This window comes from Eulemur rufifrons, chromosome 13 (genome assembly GCF_041146395.1).
Source record: "Eulemur rufifrons isolate Redbay chromosome 13, OSU_ERuf_1, whole genome shotgun sequence".
NCBI lineage: Eukaryota > Metazoa > Chordata > Mammalia > Primates > Lemuridae > Eulemur > Eulemur rufifrons.
In genome coordinates this window covers 13,132,202-13,150,658 of record NC_090995.1, presented here as the reverse complement: position 1 = coordinate 13,150,658, position 18,457 = coordinate 13,132,202, and the positions used below count along the sequence as shown (strand labels likewise).

At 44.8% G+C, this 18,457-nt stretch overlaps 1 protein-coding gene across 2 annotated transcripts; it reads right to left on the bottom strand.

The window, feature by feature from the left end:
- Positions 1 to 3,212: 3,212 nt before the first annotated feature.
- PLAC8 (placenta associated 8) lies at positions 3,213 to 18,008 on the bottom strand. Of its 2 annotated transcripts, none has more exons than XM_069485370.1 (5): positions 17,916 to 18,008; positions 12,846 to 13,116; positions 10,701 to 10,825; positions 6,597 to 6,714; positions 3,213 to 3,870 (listed from the first exon to the last, which is right to left on the bottom strand). In XM_069485370.1, exons 2-4 carry the CDS (start codon positions 12,961 to 12,963, stop codon positions 6,610 to 6,612), a joined length of 348 nt encoding a protein of 115 aa, XP_069341471.1. In that variant the 5' UTR covers positions 12,964 to 13,116; positions 17,916 to 18,008; the 3' UTR covers positions 3,213 to 3,870; positions 6,597 to 6,609. The 2 variants fall into 2 exon arrangements, with proteins under 2 accessions (XP_069341471.1, XP_069341470.1); XM_069485369.1 differs by having other exon boundaries at positions 12,846 to 12,977.
- Positions 18,009 to 18,457: the final 449 nt, after the last annotated feature.

The window sequence follows — 18,457 nt, the reverse complement described above, 5'->3', positions numbered from 1 at the left end:
GCAAAGAATGTCTTGTTCCTTTTTCCTTCAATTTAGCAGGTAACCGGGGGAATGGCCTGAAAAAGGGTAAAAATGTTTCCGTCTCTAAAACCTCCCCCACTCCCTTTGGGAACTAAAACCTGCATCCTTGCCCTAGGCCAGTGGTCAGGAGGGGCAGGGAAGTGTCCTTTGTTTTTTGTACCACAGGAGATCACGAATCAGAACCATCAGCTATGGTTGAGCAGCAATAGCCTGAAGCTAAAAACCTCGCCTTTAAAAGCTCTGTATTTCTGCTTAGAGGCAGAACATTGGTACTTTAAGACGGGAGTTTGCCAACCTCCTCATTTGCTGGCAAATTAACAAACTTCTCTTTCCTTCTCCTCAAGCCACTTATCCTCGTTCTTCTGATGCAGCCTCGGGGACAAGTGCCAAGCTTCGGTAACAGAATTTGGTGTCCTTTGGTGGGCCCGTTGGCACCCTGGCAGAACGGCACCCCATGACTGCAGCCACAGCTGGGAGAGGGAGGTGGCAGCCCCAGGGCAGGCCCTGGCTCTCTGCTGGGAGAAGCACCGTCTTTTCAGGTGAGGGAGAGGGGAACAGCCCCAGCAGATGCCGGAGCCTGTTTATCCCCAGAGGAGCTTCTTTTTCTCCCTCCCCAGAATCGGACACAGCTCGTAGCTACCTGAACTTTGTTGGGGAGAAGGCAGTGGATCTAGAAACATCCAGTCAGCCTCGGCCATCTTTCTGAGTAAGTTCCTCAGCGTGCATGCCAAGACCCTCCAGCCCACCCATTTGGGGAGGGTTTGGAACCTTCCAGCCCGGTGGCAGGGCATTGGTTTGGAGGTGCCATTTGGGGTTGTGGAGGCACCATGTGGGGTGGTGTTTGTCCCCTTTGGATTCCCATTTGATTGACAGGGCTTGGCATTTTAGATTGTTTGTGTTAGGAATTCCCTATATCGTTTGTGTTTGCTTGTTTCTGAGTTTTGTCTTAACGTAGGAGCTCTGTTTCTGTTCCACCTGAAAGTCCCTTGGAAAGAATTTTGGCTGAATGGTCAACTTACAGCCACGAACCTATGTCTGAAAAAAGAATAATGTATTATTTTAATACTGCCTGGCCAACGTACTGGTTGGAGTACAAGGAGAAGTGGCCATTGCATGGAACCCTAAATTATTATATTATCTTACAACTGGAATTATTTTGTCAAAGGTCAGGTAAATGGGACGAGACACCATATGTACAGTTGCTTATGAAATTGCACAATAAAGGGCCAAAAGGCCTGGGACAAAGCTAATGACACTAAGGAAACCTCCACCCGTAGTTGGGGAGGGGAGCCAGACCCAGGATGACAGAACTGAGGAGGAATTAGCCAGGTTAAACCTCATGAACGCTTTCAATCTGAACTTCTCCGAACCTCATCCCCCACTGTCGGCTCCCCCCGTACCCTCTACTGCTGGTGGAAGGGCCCATGGTCGGGAAGGGCAGGGCTGGGACCAATTCCTCATTCCTACGCACCCTGGGTTATGACTCGGGAGTGGGAATGGTCTCCTCCTCCAAGACCTGGCAGGGAACTCAGTTCGGCCAGAGGACATCTGTAGCCGGAGCAGGGTCATTTCCAGTTTGACACACCCCATAGAAGGCTTGAATGTGCAGGGACAGCCAGCAGGGTATTGGACTCACACCCCATGTTCCACCTTGGATTTACTGAATTGGAAAAACTCAAACCCAACTTATAGACAGGACCGTCAGAGAATGACGGGGCTGTTGACAACCATCTTTGCAATGTACTGTCGCACTTGGTGGCTGTACAGACCTCACGGAGTATATGACTTACTGCAGATGAGCGTAGACTAGTGACGGACAAGGCCAAGGAGGAGGCACAGCGTCTCCATGGCGACGACCCTAATCAAACCCCAGACCCCCGTGCTGCCATGCCGATGGCAGAACCAAACTGGAATCCTAGTTGTCTTTGTTCAAAGTTGACATAATTGTCTATATAGAAAACCCCCAGGAATCAGCAAAAAAAAAAAAAAAAAAAACCCAAAAACAAACTCCTGGAACTAACAAGCAAGTATGGCAAGGTTGCAGGATCCGAGGCTAGTATACAAAAGTCCATTGCTTTTCTATATATCAGCAACAAACAATTGCAGTTTGAAATTTTAAAAAAGTATGCGTGTTGAAGGCAGGGAAACGTGGAAATTGTGAGAGTGAAGAAGTGGCAGGAGAGTGGGCTAACGAGGTAAATTGAGGCTACAATGTGGGAAGGACCAAGGAAAACGCTGTGGTCTGTTTTTCAGAAAGTCCACAATTTAGCTCGTGGCAGGCAGCGTATAGAATGGATTGGAGAGAAGGCCAGTGGAACTGGAGTTACCAGACGCAGGGAGGCTAGTTTAGAGGCTGTAAACATGATTTGCCAAAGAGATAATGACGGTTTGGACTACAGTCATAATCATTCAATAAATGATTGGAGTAGGTACCTACTGGGTGTCGGGCATTGTTCTAGGCAGGGAGGATATAGTAAAAAACAAAAGAGATCACCCATTGAGGGTTTCAAATGCAGTTTAGGTGACAGAAGTTGATGTCTGGATGCGGGGGGGGGGGTAGAGGAGAAGCGTATGATGAGACCATTCAGGGATCACCAATATCTGGATTTATCACCTTGAACAAATGAGTCAATAGTCTCATTGGACCTGTTGGGCAGAGAAGATCTAGGGGACGTCTGGATGGACTTGTTTAGTAGGCAAAGAGACACTCCTAAGCTCTCAGTGGTAAGAGAGAAACTGGAGATACAGATTTTGGAGTCCTCTTGGGCATATAGAAGCCAGCTGAAGCCATGGGAGTAGATGATGGTATCTAAGAAGAACATGAGATGTGAGAGGAGTGGACCCAAGGAGAACCCCTCAGAGCACCCACATCTGTATGGCAAGTAAAGGAACGAGCACAATACTCGAGTTTGTTGAGTGCCTACTAAGTTTCAGGTGCTTTGACATCTTGTCTCGCCGAAATGTCACAAGAAATCCATAAGGTAGATGGTTTTGTCTCTCCTTCCCCACTGCCCCCAAAAGTGAAATAGACTCAGAGGTGTAGGAGGAGAACTAGGGGAAATCAGGAAGTGGGACTTTCATCAGGGCAAAATGTTGCTAATGGATAGAATAGGAGAGGAAAGGTGAAAAACATTATTTCACGCATTGATCCATCAATATTTAACCAAAACTGAGTCACATTGAATTTGGTCATTGAATTTTTATTACTTGCTCTCCTATTTCATATATGAAAGGGAAAGAACATCAACAATACATTAACAAACCCCTCAGGTACGTAGCTGGGAAGCAAGGCCGAGTGTGTTCTTTGCCTGAAGTCTTGCTTGGTCAGCATTATTAAGACAGACAGCATGGAAAGGAGCAAAAGTGTTGGCCATGTGCACCATTAACTGTCTTGGAATAGTTATCTGTAGCCTTTTTTTCCTTCCTCACCTAAAGTTCTTAGATGAAAAAGAGCTGAGTTGCCGTGAACTAAGATCTGCTAAAAAACTAAGGATGAGAACAAAAGTATGAGTTTGACCCTTGGGTGAACTAGTGACAAAGCCCTTTGAGTGAGAGCGAAGAAGCATAAAGAATCTTTTTAATAAAATCTTTCGTTTACATTTTAAATGTAATTTTAAAAATTTATAAGCCAAGAAATTTGATCATATGAAAGCAAGGAGAAACTAAGCTGGACCGTTTAGCAAAACTCAGGGACAGTATTCTTTTAAAGTAAGTCAAAACTTTGAGTTTTTCCTTATCGCCATCAATTGTAATTGAACGTATCCATCATATTTCAGGTGCCAAAGATGGTGCAGTGCTGAAGGTGAAGATGTTTCTGCTGATTTAGGCACTTCAGAAAGAGCTCTTCACCTGTGAAAGACACACAAAGAACAGTTTTGTATTTTCTCAATCTCCTTTTTTTTATTTTTAATAAGCTTTTCATTGCAGTCATTTTAGATTGACAGAAAGGTTGCAAAGACAGCACAGAGAGTTCTCATATATCCTGTAACCAGTTTCCCGGTTGGTCAACTATTACTACGGTAGGTTTGTCCCGACTAAAGAACCAATATCAGTCCATTATTATCCATCAAAGCCCAGACTTTATTCAGAATCCTCAGTTTTCACCTAATGTCCTTTTTCTATTCCAGGTTCCCATCCAGGATACCACGTTTTTGATGGCCTCGACAATTTGAGGAGTACTGATCAGGTATTTTGAAGAATGTGTTTCCACTTAGCTTTGTCTGACGTTTTTCTCATGGTTAGACTGGAGGTTTGGGGAGGAAGACCGCACAGGTGAAGTGTCATTCTCGCCACGTGATACCAGGGGTGCAAACGATCAGTATGACTTACCACTGACGGTGTTAACTTTTATAGCCTGCTGGAAGTGGTTTTGCCAAGTCTCTCCGTTATAGGGTTACTCTCTTGCCCCCCTTTTCACCCTGTAATTTTTGGAAGGAAGTCACTCTGCAAACTCACTCTTAAGGGATGGGGAATTGCATTGATATCCCTGAGAGAGGAGTGTCTAAATAAAGATTTGGAGTTCTGTATGGGAGACTTGTCTCTTCTCCCATATAGACATCCTCCTGCCACTTCTTCGCCCTCAAAATTCCCAATTTTTCCTGCCTTCAGCACACATACTATTTTCAAATTTCAAATTTTATTCAACCATTTATATCAGTATGAACTCATAGATATTTATTTTGTACTTTGGGTTATAATAGATTATACTAATACTATATACTAATACTAATACTACATTATACTAAGTATATACTAATACTACCTTTATTTATTTTTTTTTGCTCAAATTGTTCCAGTTTTGACTATGGGGAGCCTTTTCAGTTGGCTCGTGTGTCCCCTTTTCTCAATCCCTTTTAACATAAATCATGTTGTTATTCTTTGCTCTTGGTGTCTTAATTCTCCCATTTCAGATATTTGTATATCTAGAGTTTTATTGTCAGTAAATAAAGTGGAGTCCACATTAATGAGCAGGAGTCAGGAACACTAAGATATTTTACTTTAAATTAGTTCAAAGATTCAGTGAGATATTTTCCCCGAGGTTAAAAAAAATTAGTTCAGATGTCAGGACTCATTATCATGTATATGTGGGTAGCTGTTTTATCTAAATTATTTCACATGTTTCAGTAAACAGTATTGCAATGGTGCAACTAACTGCACATCTTTGCTTCTGGCCTCATCCTGTCTAAACTGTGCCATATATCATTATTAGATTAATATTTGTAAAGTATAATTCTGTTCTATTCACTTACTTAAAGCCTGTAACTTCCCAATGCTTACCAAGTCTTAAGCCTCGTATTCATGGCATTGCCTGTCAAGATCCCAACTCACTTTATTTATTTATATGTTTATTTATTTATGAATGACAGTCTCACTCTGTTGCCCGGGCCAGAGTGCCGTGGCGTCAGCCTAGCTCACAGCAACCTCAAACTCCTGGGCTCAAGCGATCCTCCTGCCTCAGCCTCCCGAGTAGCTGGGACTACAGGCATGCGCCACCATGCCCGGCTAATTTTTTCTATATATAGTTTTAGTTGTCCAAATCATTTCTTTCTATTTTTAGTAGAGACGGGGGTCTTGCTCTTGCTCAGGCTGGTCTTGAACTCCTGACCTCGAGAGATCCTCCCACTTCGGCCTCCCAGAGTGCTGGGATTACAGGCATGAGCCACCATGCCCGGCTACTAAATGAACTTTTAAAAACATATCTCCCAAGAATTATTTTTGTTAACCTCTACAGAGTCCTTACTCAGTTGAGAAGGGAAGTGGGATAGAGCAAAGAATGGAAAATATAACATTTTCTTCCCATACTCATCATATATTGTATAGAACTTCTGTCCCCAACCCCTGGGCTGCGGGCCACCCCCATCCACCCATCCGTGGAAAAATTGTCTTCCAGGAAACCGATCCCTGGTGCCAAAACGGTTGGGACCGCTGTGCAAAAGACTGACAAAATCACGCTGATTTCTACTTAACTCCATCCTCAATAGTTAATCCTGAGAAAAATGAGTTGAAAATGACTAGATTGATTTTCAGATGGTGAAATTCTAGAAACATTTCTGAATATTCTAAATTCTCTACCCACCCCTTTCAACATTCACCTTCTTCAATAGAACTTTTCCATTTAACTTCACCTCACTATGATTACCACTGTATGCCACAGTCAATCTGAATATTATAAAATATGTAATTTTTGTTTGCCCTACTATTTTTTCAGTATTTCCCAGTTTATTTTGTCAACTTGTTTGTCTTAGCAGGGAACATGTTTTCTATTTCTTTTATATGTCACCATACTCTGGTAATTTACAAGTGATAAGTGCTCCATTAATCGACCAACAGAATTCTGAGTTTAGAAAATTCACCATTCCTTTATTTACTAAGACATGGTTTCAAAGTATAGAACTATCTTCTTCATAAGAAGGAATCAAAATCAATCTGTATATTAAGATAGTGCTTCGAGGGTGAGTTCAAAGGGAAAACTGTTATTACTGAATTATTACTCAAAACAATGAATAATTAACAAAGCCCTTAATTATGTTTCTAAAAATCCACAGATTCTAGAAGGAATGTTTGCATTGACTCACCATCATTTTTTCTTCAGAAAGTACGCATGGCTCTCCTTCTGTTGATGTCTCTCTTGATTTGGCAGAGAGAACAATGAGGACAGCAGAGTGTTACTATGTAGTCATCACAGATAGATCCCTGTTGGAAAATAAAAAAGAAACACAAATATAAAATTCACCTATTTGCAATTAAGACTTGTGGATTTTCAAGCATCTTGAAGAGAAGCAGAAGGCACCCGTCCTTCAGATTCAGTTGGGATGGATGCATTTAAGAAAATGTTAACTAGGCCGGGCGCGGTGGCTCACGCCTGTAATCCTAGCACTCTGGGAGGCCGAGGCGGGTGGATCGCTCGAGGTCAGGAGTTCGAGACCAGCCTGAGCAAGAGTGAGACCCCGTCTCTACTAAAAATAGAAAGAAATTATATGGACAACTAAAATATATATATACAAAAAATTAGCCGGGCATGGTGGCACATGCCTGTAGTCCCAGCTACTCGGGAGGCTGAGGCAGTAGGATCGCTTAAGCCCAGGAGTTTGAGGTTGCTGTGAGCTAGGCTGACGCCACGGCACTCACTCTAGCCCGGGCAACAGAGTGAGACTCTGTCTCAAAAAAAAAAAAAGAAAAGAAAATGTTAACTCATGTTTCCATACAACTCTTGTCTCTTTTTATGACATAAAAACGTGTTCCAAATTACTTTATAATTCTGAAAATATAAGAAGATATCCAACCAAATATCAAGTATGAGGGTAGACTAAAGAATTTCAGAGCCGGGTGTGGTGGCTTGCACCTGTGGTCCCAGCTCCTTGGGAGGCTGAGGCCGGAGGATCACTTGAGCCCAGGAGTTTGCAGTTGCAGTGAGCTACGATGGCGCCACTGCTCTCTAGCCAGGGCAATAGCTCGAGGCTCTGTCTCAAAATAAAAATTAAAAAAAAAAAAAAAAAAAAGTTTCAGGAAGTAGAATTTAAATATCTTTTCTTCCACACTTCCTCCCTATCTTAGGAGGCTGCTAAAGGATGTACTTCATCAAAATGAGGGAGTAAATTAAGAAAGAGGAAGACATGGGATATAACAAACAGGAAGCTAGCACAGGAGAGAAGCTAATGGAATCTCCAAGGTCATGGTAAAGGGAGATGCCAGGATGAGGACTAAGCACGAGGAAGAAAGGGCAATAGTTCAAAGGGGAATGGGTCAGGGGAGATTTCATCAAGAAGATGAAAATGGTAGAATATATGTGTTGAATGTGTTGGGAAGAGATTTAGAAAACTGACAAAGAATTTAGGATTAAAGTATTCCTAAGTAAATGGAGGAAAACCACTAATGAAAAAATCAAAAGTTACTAATACAGGAAAAACAACATTTAGCAGGGAAAGCAATCATATTCACTATAGGTCTCAACTCTAAAATGAATAAAACAAACATAGGTATCATAATGTAAATACTGAAAATGGAATTGACCAAAATGACATATAACTATATTGGAGGGGTGAGATAGGGGCGGGGGTGTGTGTGCAGTGACGGGGAGCGGAGAAAACAGAAGTAGATTCTCGTCTTCCACCGTGGGGGTTCAACAGATGATGCCCCAAATGGAAAGGTCGAGAAGTAGCCATACAAGTCTGTGATTTGGAGACACAGAAGAAAACCCCCAAGAAATGAGCTCTGGGGGGAGGAGAAGTAGAGGAGAGAAGTTTGGGGGGGGCGACTGTTTTCCTTAACAAACCTTGTAAATTTAGATAATATTAAAAACACTTTGTTTCAGGGCTTTGATAAATAAAAAAAAAATTACAGCTGTATTAGAAAACAAAGAATGGTGGCACTTAATAGGGCAGAAATTTTGAGCAGCTTGGAGGAAATAGGAAGCAAATAGCATTACACTGATGGAGAAAGCAAGAGAGCCAAGGAACCTGAAATGGAACGCAGGCACGGGCTGGGCACTGGCTAAAGCCTAGGCTCGACAGCCCTGAGCTCGGAAAGGAGGAGCAGGCCGGGCTGCGGGAGGCAAGAGCTTCACGGAAGCTGCCTGAGCAGTAGGGCAGCCTGGTTGCCTGTGGCTGTGGCCACGCATAGGACACGGAAGGACAGAGCTCTGCATGTGACAGAGCATCCTCACGTGGGCCTGGGGGCTCCAGGAGAGAAGAGTGGTGCGATTAGTGGGGCAGTTCTTGACCTGTCTCTTAAGACCCTCAGACTCCCTAAGGCTCATCACGAAAGTGGAGAAAAAGAATGGGAGGTAAAGGCATTTTATCACAGCAAAGAAATCTAAATCACTCCCACCATGGGACAGCCAAATTATTTTATGTTTGCTATTCATTGAGTTTTTTTTTCCTTCTTTTCTTCTTTTTGCCGAATAGATCTTTCCTAATTCTTCTGTTCCCTTTTAGATGTTTCACAACTTATTTTTATCCACTTAGTGATTACCTTTAAATTTTTATCCACAATTTACACTTATATTTATCTATCAATGTCAAACAACGTAAGGTCTTTAGAACGTTTTTATTTCTTCTTCCAGAGCTGGGATCTACTCCCGGTGAGGATGCTGTGAGCATTGTTGAAATGACAACAGAGGATTTAGGATATTATATAAACTTAGTTGATAAACCAGAGGCAGGGTTGGAGAGGACTGACTCCAGTTTTGAAAGAAGTTCTGCTGTGGAACTGGACATGGTAGCTCATGCCTATAATCCCAACACTTTGGGAGGCAGAGAGAGGAGGATCACTTGAGGCCAGGAGTTCAAGACCAGCCTGGGCAACATAGTGAGACACCATCTCCGCAAAAAAAAAAAAAAATATTCTACTGTGGGTAAAATTGTTACCAAGCAGCATTGCACGCTACAGAGAAGTCTTTCGTGAAAGGAATAATCAACACAGCCCACTTCATTGTTGTCTTATTTTAAGAAATTGCCACAGCCACCCCAACCTTCAGCGGCCACCACCCTGATCAGTCAGCAAACATCCACATGGAGACAAGACCCTCCACCAGGAAAAAAGATTACAGCTTGATGAAGCTTCAGGTAGATGATTGTTAACATTTTTTAGCCATAAAGTATTTTCAATTAAGGTATGTACATGGCTTCTTTAGTCATAATGCTGTGGCAGACTTAACAGACTACGCTATAGCGTAGTGTAAACATAACTCTTCTGTGCACTTGGAAACCAGCACCTTCACGTGACTTGCTTTACTGCAGCGTCGTGGAACTGAACCTACAATATCCCGTAGATGTGGACACACAGCCACCTCCCATCGTATCGCTTTTGTCTCTCTGGAGAGCCCTGAGTCATAGACTCTCCCACTATATAAAGTGAAGCAGGTGGAATGCAATGTGCGTGTACGGGAAGTTGGAATCCAACACTGACTCCCTTTCTAGGACTGATGCGTATCTTTGGGTGAGTTACTCCACCTCTTAAAATTTCAAAGTCGGCCGGGCGCGGTGGCTCACGCCTGTAATCCTAGCACTCTGGGAGGCCGAGGTGGGCGGATCGTTTGAGCTCAGGAGTTCGAGACCAGCCTGAGCAAGAGCGAGACCCCATCTCTACTAAAAATAGAAAGAAATTATATGGACAGCTAAAAATATATATATAGAAAAAATTAGCCGGGCATGGTGGTGCATGCCTGTAGTCCCAGCTACTCGGGAGGCTGAGACAGGAGGATCGCTTGAGCCCAGGAGTTTGAGGTTGCTGTGAGCTAGGCTGACGCCACGGCACTCACTCTAGCCTGGGCAACAGAGTGAGACTCTGTCTCAAAAAAAAAAAAAAAAAAAAAAAATTTCAAAGTCCTCATTTATAACATGTGGACCTCCCCACCCCACAGGGCTGGTGTGAGGATCAAGTGAGATGATAACGTATGTGATACATCTGGGGCAGGGTGGTTCTAAATAATCCTCTTCCACTGTATGCCATGCACTGCAAATAGGAGAGTTATTTATTTTCTGGGGTTTTCAACAGACACCTAGAGGGGAGGTCACATAACCAAAGGACCTGTTGCTACAACTGAATACAAGGTTGCACGTGCTAGGAAGCCCTCCCCAGTCAAACTCAGGCGATGGAGGCCACAAGTGGTCTCCATGTGTATGATAATTATCTTGAATGTGGTTGCACATTTGAGTGACACAGGGTGATAGGAGACTCACAGGGATGCCGTATCGGGTCCGGTACAGAGTCCTCATGGCCACACTTGTTCCGCACAGACAGCATTCGTTCATGTCAGCTGCAACTTGGCACCCAAGGCACAGGAAGCAAAACGTGCCGCAGAGACCTAGAGACGCATGAGACAGGGGGGGTATGAATGACTCCCTTGTGCCCCCACCGCAGCTGACAGTTACTCTGCTGTCGTGCATGGCGGCTCAAATCCCGGGGAGACGTCTTTCAGGTTTCTGTTTGGCTTTGATCAGATTCTCCCCTCCCCCTCCAATCATTTCAGGAAGGACAGCACCGGGAAAGGGTGTCTTTCTTTTCGCAGCACTGTCTTCCTTCGTTTATTCATGGATTCCCTGAAACCTACCGTGTTCCAGGCATCACCCTCAGTACTGACCACGCCCCCGACTGGAGTCTAGCAGGGAAGACAGACAACAGGGAAAGTTCTCCAACAGAAACCTGCTAAAGGCCAGGCACGGTGGCTCACACCTGTCATCCTAGCACTCTGGGAGGCCGAGGCGGGAGGATCACTTGAGGTCAGGAGTTCGAGACCAGCCTAAGCAAGAGCAAGACCTCGTCTCTACTAAAAATAGAAAGAAATGATCTGGACAGCTAAAAATATATATAGAAAAAAATTATCCGGCATGGTGGCGCATGCCTGTAGTCCCAGCCACTTGGGAGGCTGAGGCAGGAGGATCACTTAAGCCCAGGAGTCTGAGGTCGCTGTGAGTTTGACGCCATGGCACTCTAGCCCGGGCAACAAAGCAAGACTCTGTCTTAAAAAAAAAAAAATAGTAATAATAATTATTATTAAAAAGAAAAAAAAGAAATCTGCTAAAGATGCCAATGGGTCACCCACAGAAACGGGGTCTGCGTGGCCCTGAGTAGAAAATGCTGCTTGAGCTGAATGAAGGATAGTTAAGTGCTTTAAAGGTGGACAAAAGGTAAAAGAGCATCTCTGAGATAATCTGGCATGTCCTGGCAAAGGCTCGAGTTCCTTCGGCCCAGCTGCAGCCCCGGGATGGAATGGGGGTTTAGCGAGGGGCTGAGGCAGGCTGGGAACCAGATGATGAAGAACTGGGAGTGTTCAGGGTTTGTCATGAAAGTCATGACGAAGCACTGAAGTATGTGAAGAGGTGAGAATGATTTGGTCAGACAGAGCTACATTTCAGAAAATCTGCTGTGAAACAGTGAAGCTTGTATTAGACCCTGTATGTTCATTTGATTGGCTAATCATTATCATTTTGATTTGCAGATGTTGAACTGCTGTCCTGAAGAGCTTCAGTAGTTACCCCAGATTATCTGGTAAGATAATGAGAGCAAATCAACAAACTCAATTGTTCCATTTCCTAGGTAATTTTCCCTTTCTATGCTTCTGGGCGTAATTCTTAACTTCATTCACTTCGAAGTTGAACTTCAACTGGCAAGTTAAAGGTTAATGTAGTGTCTCTCCTTGTCCAATAGCACTCGGTGGACTTGAAACAGGACAATAGACTTCAGGGCAGATTTTTTTGTAGGCGGGTTTGTTTCTTGCTTAGCACTGAGAACTAAGCACGTTGATCCTCTCTCCAAGCCCCATCTCATCCCAAACTTCCTGTCCTCTGAGTCCGCTTAGCAAGATTTCTAAGTGAGAGATCTCTCAGAAAGATCCCACTTAGATTATATAAAAAGAAAACAGTCAGAGCTATTTTTCCCGATGACAAGCTAATGGTCTTCAGAATTCTTTGTTCTCGCGTGTGTAAACAGTCTAAATTAAAATAGTTCTTCTCTGAGCTCATTCTGAAACCATCAATGAAAACTATCCCATATACTGGACAGAATGTAACTCTAAAATAATGAGTTTAATTTATGTGTAATGAGAACAGTCTTTTTTTTTTTTTAATCAAGTTAGACTTGAAATTTCTTTTTTAAATTAATATGAGCTCTATTTATAATCATTAGACCAGACCTGTTCATTGTTAGAATCAGTGAGCTCCAGTATAGAGCTTTTTGGGGGGTAAAGAGACCACGGTCTGACATGCAGGATGCCTGTACTAAGTCAGAAACTTTAACTGCACAATAAGGAAGGCACGGGGGAAGGAGCTGGTCATCGGTAAATCACCCCAATGTCAGTTAGGGGGGCCCTTTTCCCACGAACTTACAGACTCCGCAGTCGCTGAAGCAGTCACACATGCCGGTCTGCCAGTTGGAGTTCTGGGGTGCGGGGCCCTGGCCGTATCCGGGCTGGGTCACCACGACCACCGGGGACTGAGCTTGCATTTTCAGCGCAGGGCCTGGAAAGGACACAGTCGGTGTGAGGGCTGCTCTCCAAAGTCTCCCACGGCGCCGGCAGTGCAGGCTGGTGAGGCGACCTGGAGGAAGTTGGTCTTTGAAGAGCACAGTTTCTGTTTCCACCCTGCAGAAGGCAGAGGCCTGGGGGGCGGGGGATGAAATTCACTGAACCGATAGGGCCAGCAGATGATTCCCGTAAGATAAAGGCAGAAAGGGGCTGTCTGGGGCCTGTTTTTAGGGAGGTCCTTGGTATCCGCTCAGGACAGGGAAACAAGTGACCACCGAAGGAAACAGTGGCCCTAAGCTTTTGTGTGCACCCCTCCCGCCTCTTCATTGTAGTCCTTTTCCTTTGGGACTTGTTTCCGGTCAGCAGGCCTTTCTGGCCGTTCTGCACACAGCCCGGCCGTCACTGCAAACGCACCAGGGGCCCGTATCCCTTTGGCGGGGCCGGCTTGACGGGTCCTTGCGGGGTGGGAGGGCAAGCCCGGCTGGGGATGTCCCCACCAACCTCGTTACAAGGGACACTTTGCCCGGTCACTCCTCATTTCTTCCGTCCTCAGAGGCAGCGTGGGGTCAAGGAACATCATTAGATTCGGGCCGAGAATGTCTCTGCTGGAATCCCGGTTTCTGAGACGGGGGTGACCTCAGACTAGTCATTGAACTTGTCATTCATCTTTCCACTTACTCATCTGGACACTGGAAATGGTTTCTGGCCTGCCCGCCTCAAGTGCTCATTCTAAAGCATTTCTCTTTTTTCTACGAACTATATACCGCAGACTGCATTCAGAACAGTGGAAGCTGCCTTTAAATGTATCAGGTGTGCCCTTTTATGTACCTTCAAGTCGTTTTTGACTTAGGCTTGATTTTTAAAAATGTCCCACAATGGCCTTTTACTGCTTTTTTTTTTTTTTTTTTTTTTTTTTTTTACAATGAAAGGGGCGGGGGGGTCCCAAGAAAACAAGGTTTTCTGCAAAAGAAGAAGGTTCTGGTAAGTGAACACAAAACCAGCCGGTGGACTGTGCCTGTCATCCCGGACGTGGGTTCAGGATGGGGACGGCGGGTGGCAGCAGGGGGCCCCCCCGGGGCTCTTCCTACCAGGCGCCACCTGCTGCCCGCGCAGCCGTGGCCATCCGTGTCCGCACGTGGCTCCTCTGGGGGGACCAGGCCTTGTTCGCCTGTGAATTGTCAGGGTGCCCAGCGCAGAGTCGCCCGGGGACAGGGCCGGCGGCGGGCAGGACTTGGCAGGACCAGCCGTGGCGCGAGGGAGCCGGGGGCGCCGGGGACCCCCCCCCCATGCCGGGCATCGCCAACCCGCGCGACCCCCGGGGCGCCCCGGCTCCCCCGGCAGCCGAAAGTAAGACAGTGCTCGGTGGACGCGCCCTGGGTGCCGCCTGTGCCGTCCCTGCCCCTGTTCCAGCTCTCTAAAGAAACGCATTCCGTGCACCCCATGCAAGCAGAAGGAGGGAAATTGCAATGATTCCGTCCTGCTGCGCGCCCCTTGCTCGATAATTAGCGCGGCCGTGGGAAAATTCAGCCCCAGTCCCAAGGGTAAGCCCCACAAGGGCAGGGACTTTTGTGGGCTGTGCTCGCTGACGTATTTGAAAACCTCAGCTCGCACCTGGTGCTTGGCAGGTGCCCACGAAGGCCCCCAGCGCCCCAGCCTCTGCTTCCCGTTGTGCGGAGGCCGCACGCGGAGCCGGTCGGTGCACTGCGCTAGAAGCCGCTCCAACAACTTAGCGCTTCCTGGGACCCTTCGGACCTCCGCGTGCACGAGGGCCCAGCTCTTCCCCGCATCCCAAACGCCAGTCCTAAAATGCTAGAAACCACAGTGTTGGGTGAAGGCTTCCCACATGTGGGGCCCGGGAGGAAGAGACATTCTAGGAAATGCTCAAAGATGTGCGTTCAAATTTCTTTTGCATTTCCTTTTAATCAAATACCAGAAAAAAATATGCAAAGGCAGTGTCAGGTGGTTATCCCTGAGTGATTGGCTATAGACTTTTTTTTTTCCTTTTACCTTTATAATTTTCTGTATTGTCTGAAAAAATAGTTTAAAAATAAATTAGCATTTATTTCTTTTAGAATCAAACCCAGAAATATTTTTCAGAAACAAAAAGCAAATCCAGTGAAAAATACATTTTGTAAAGAGATCATGCCAATGATAATACAGCCGTTTGTATTTTTTTGTTTTTTGTTTTCCTTCTTGGCCCCTAGCGAGTGCCTGGCATGCAACTGGCCTTCAACAGATAAAGATAATCCTACATCTCTGTCAAAGGGAAAACATGTTCGTTTAACTCGCTCCTTTTTCAAGAAGCCTGCACTCTAATTTGTTAATATAATAATAGCGATCTGAAGATTTCAGAATAAAACCTGGCTTGCAATTATTTTTCCCTTTACCTGACCGTCCTCACTGCGTATATGGTATATGTACTTGTGCATTCAAATTGGCGACTGTCAGACTTCACGGCAGCTTGAGGCCTTAGTATTGTCTGAGTCCCTCTGAAGCCCATTCAGTGGTGACCTGTGTGTTCTGTAGCGAGCAGCTGCATCCAAGAGATCCTCATGCTAACTGCCAGTTAGCTTGGATGGAATTTACTTCCTCCATGTAGTGGTCTGGACAGTCTTCAGCCCAACAGTCAAAACTGTTTGTTTCTTTCGCTCATCTTGACTTCCTCTTTTGAATGTGAGAAATTGTGGGCACTCAGGTGTTTCTGTGAGTCTTAGGAACTGAAGCAGAGTGTGAGGCCCCAGGAGGTTCCTGATTTTATTAGAAGTTCTTCTGCAGCGCAGGTTACCTGCAGCGGTGGAGAAGGCTGCCCTGCCCTGCCCTGCCCAGCCCTGCCCAGAAAAGCAGTCAGAGAGGAACGAGACTTCTTCCTCGAGGAAATACCTTCTTGATAGTTATAAAACCACGCGGAGAAAGCGCACACTCAACTCGCTTGCATGCAACTCTGCGATCATTTCAAAATTCTAGGTATGTCTCAAGTTTCAACAAAATATAAAACAGAAACAAATGCAAAGTGTCCCAAACAACTGCAGTTCTCTTTGCTTCAACCATTAAGTGTTCCATGATCTTTAACCTTAGCCATTCAATATAAAAGGTCAACAAACAGCAAGTGGAGGGGAGAAAAAAAAAAAAAAAACTTCCTTGAATCTCCTTTAGTGCTGGGTGATGTTTCCAAGATTTTCTGGGACCTTAGGTATGAGCCTGTCTCCTTAGTTCAGTGGTCGTCAAAGTTTATCATGTGCAAAAGGCACCTGGACGGTTTGTTACGGTGCAGATTGCTGGACACTGTCCTCAGAGATTGCAATTTGGGTGGGATGGGCTGGGGTCCGGGAACCTGTAATGAGGACCTGCAGGGCTGGCACCCATGTGCCGTAAGTATATGGTTGTGTGAAGTAGAGACAGGCAGGCACAGGTTGGCGAGCGTGGGGCTGCTTTGGTGAGGATTTGAACAACGAGATCCTCTTGTCCAGGCAGATGCAGCCCGTGCCAGTGCCCCGCACGTGCCCGAGAAGCACACTCCAGACCAGCTCCTTGCCCCTTATCTGCCCGCCCGCGCAGTGGGCCTGGCATCCCAGGAGATTCCCATGCCAGAGACCTTGCAGAGCACACCAAGTACCCCACGAGCGCAGGCTTTTTCATGTCTCTTTTGTTACCAGTTTCATTCAGCAAATATTTATGGAGCGCTCAGTGCGCGTAAAGGTCTTGTGCTAGCTTAGATCAGTAAGGGCCGAGATGTCTCAGGTTCCCTACGCATGGCCAGCAGCTCCGCCCATCACCTGTGACCACACCGCTCTTTGTTCATGCCATCCTTGATCCCACAGGAGCAGAGAGGGTGATAAAAAAAAAGTTGGTGGGGGGGGAGCCGCTTAGGAAAAAGGAAAAACGGAAGCAGAGGAACTGAAATGGGGATCTTGGTGGACGAGCTTTGAAGAATGAGACAATAACGCTGTTCTTAGAAGGTTCGTCCCATGGGATGGCCTCAATGCCAGGAACTCTCGCAGTATTGGGCTCACATTTTAAACATCTTAATTTTATCCGCTAGTCTCAGTTAGAACCAACCTTGTCCCTGTCTCCCCTGCCTATGAACACCTCACTCTCGAGAAGGACAGCTCACTGCCTTATTAAACTGAATTAATATTATCAATATATTATATTACATCAATTATATTAATATTAATAATTATTAATGTCGATTAATCCTGATACTAGATTACTGAGTCTTTTTTCTCCCTACTGTTTATTGATGTTAAATTTCATTTTTTTGCTTTGATCGAAACTTTTTTATTTCATAATCTCACACACTATGTGAAAAATGACATCTCTCTTTATACATATCAAGGAAGCACCAGAATTTAATTTTGAAGCATTCTAGTCTGTTTTTCTTACTTGTATAGTGAGAATTCAAGGAGTCTTACAGTGCATTAGCTAAATCTACAAAATCTCATCTCTTGTTTCTAAATATTTTGAACAGATAAAACGAAGTATTTTCAAAACACAAAGAAACTTTTTTTAAAGTCTTTTCTTTCTAAGCTTCCCTGGGAAGTGAAGCACAAAGAAATTCGCCTGGCACAAGTAAACAGGCACATGTATTGAAATGAGTGAAATGAATGATCAGTTAGTAAATACAGTGCATCATACATGTTTCCTGCCAAAAGCAGTATTTGATGAGGATTCAAAGCTGAAATCTTACACAACTTTGAAAAGCATAGCATCTAGCAAAATGCTTAGCACATAGTTGTTGAGTTTGACTAAATCTACTAAATTTAAAGCCATTAGATAAGAAAACAAGTCTTTCAGCTGAACCTCAAAATATAGCATGTTGTTGGCGGGGGGGAAACTCAAGAAAATCAAATAACTTTTGAAGAAAACAGGTTTTTTTTTTTTTTTCAGTGCTAAGATAAGTTTTTAAAGAAGTTCTTAAGTTCAAAGTACTTACAATTGAGAAATAGGTTCGGAGCAGGAAGTGTCTTGCAGCCTGGGAGGGAATCTCACCAGAAGTGAAAGCGGAGGGAAAGAGGAGGTAACTATGTTTCCGTGTCAGCGTAGAGCACAAAGGACAATTTCAGAGGCTTTTATTGGCCAATGTAATCCAGGCAGGGTTGGCCTTTAACTTATCTTGAGAATGACAATCTCTTGCCCAGTGTGTTCCTTTTCCTGTGTTATCTCAGGGACACTGGCACATCTTTGGAGGGAGGGGAGATTTGATTCATTATATGGTTTGATTGTTTCGACATTTTTGGCAGAGCTTACTGATCTTTAAAATTTACTTTCCCCCTGTACTACAATGAATGATGACCAGTGTATATGTATTGCCATCTTTTTACTGCAGAGGATACAGGTGGTATTTGGGAGAAAGCAGGCTATCTGGACTTCCATATCTGATCAGATGTTTCTTTTTCTTTCTCCTGCTTTGGACTCCTTTGTTTGTCTTCCCTAAAACTGATTGAACACTCACCATGTGTTAGGCACTGTCCTGAA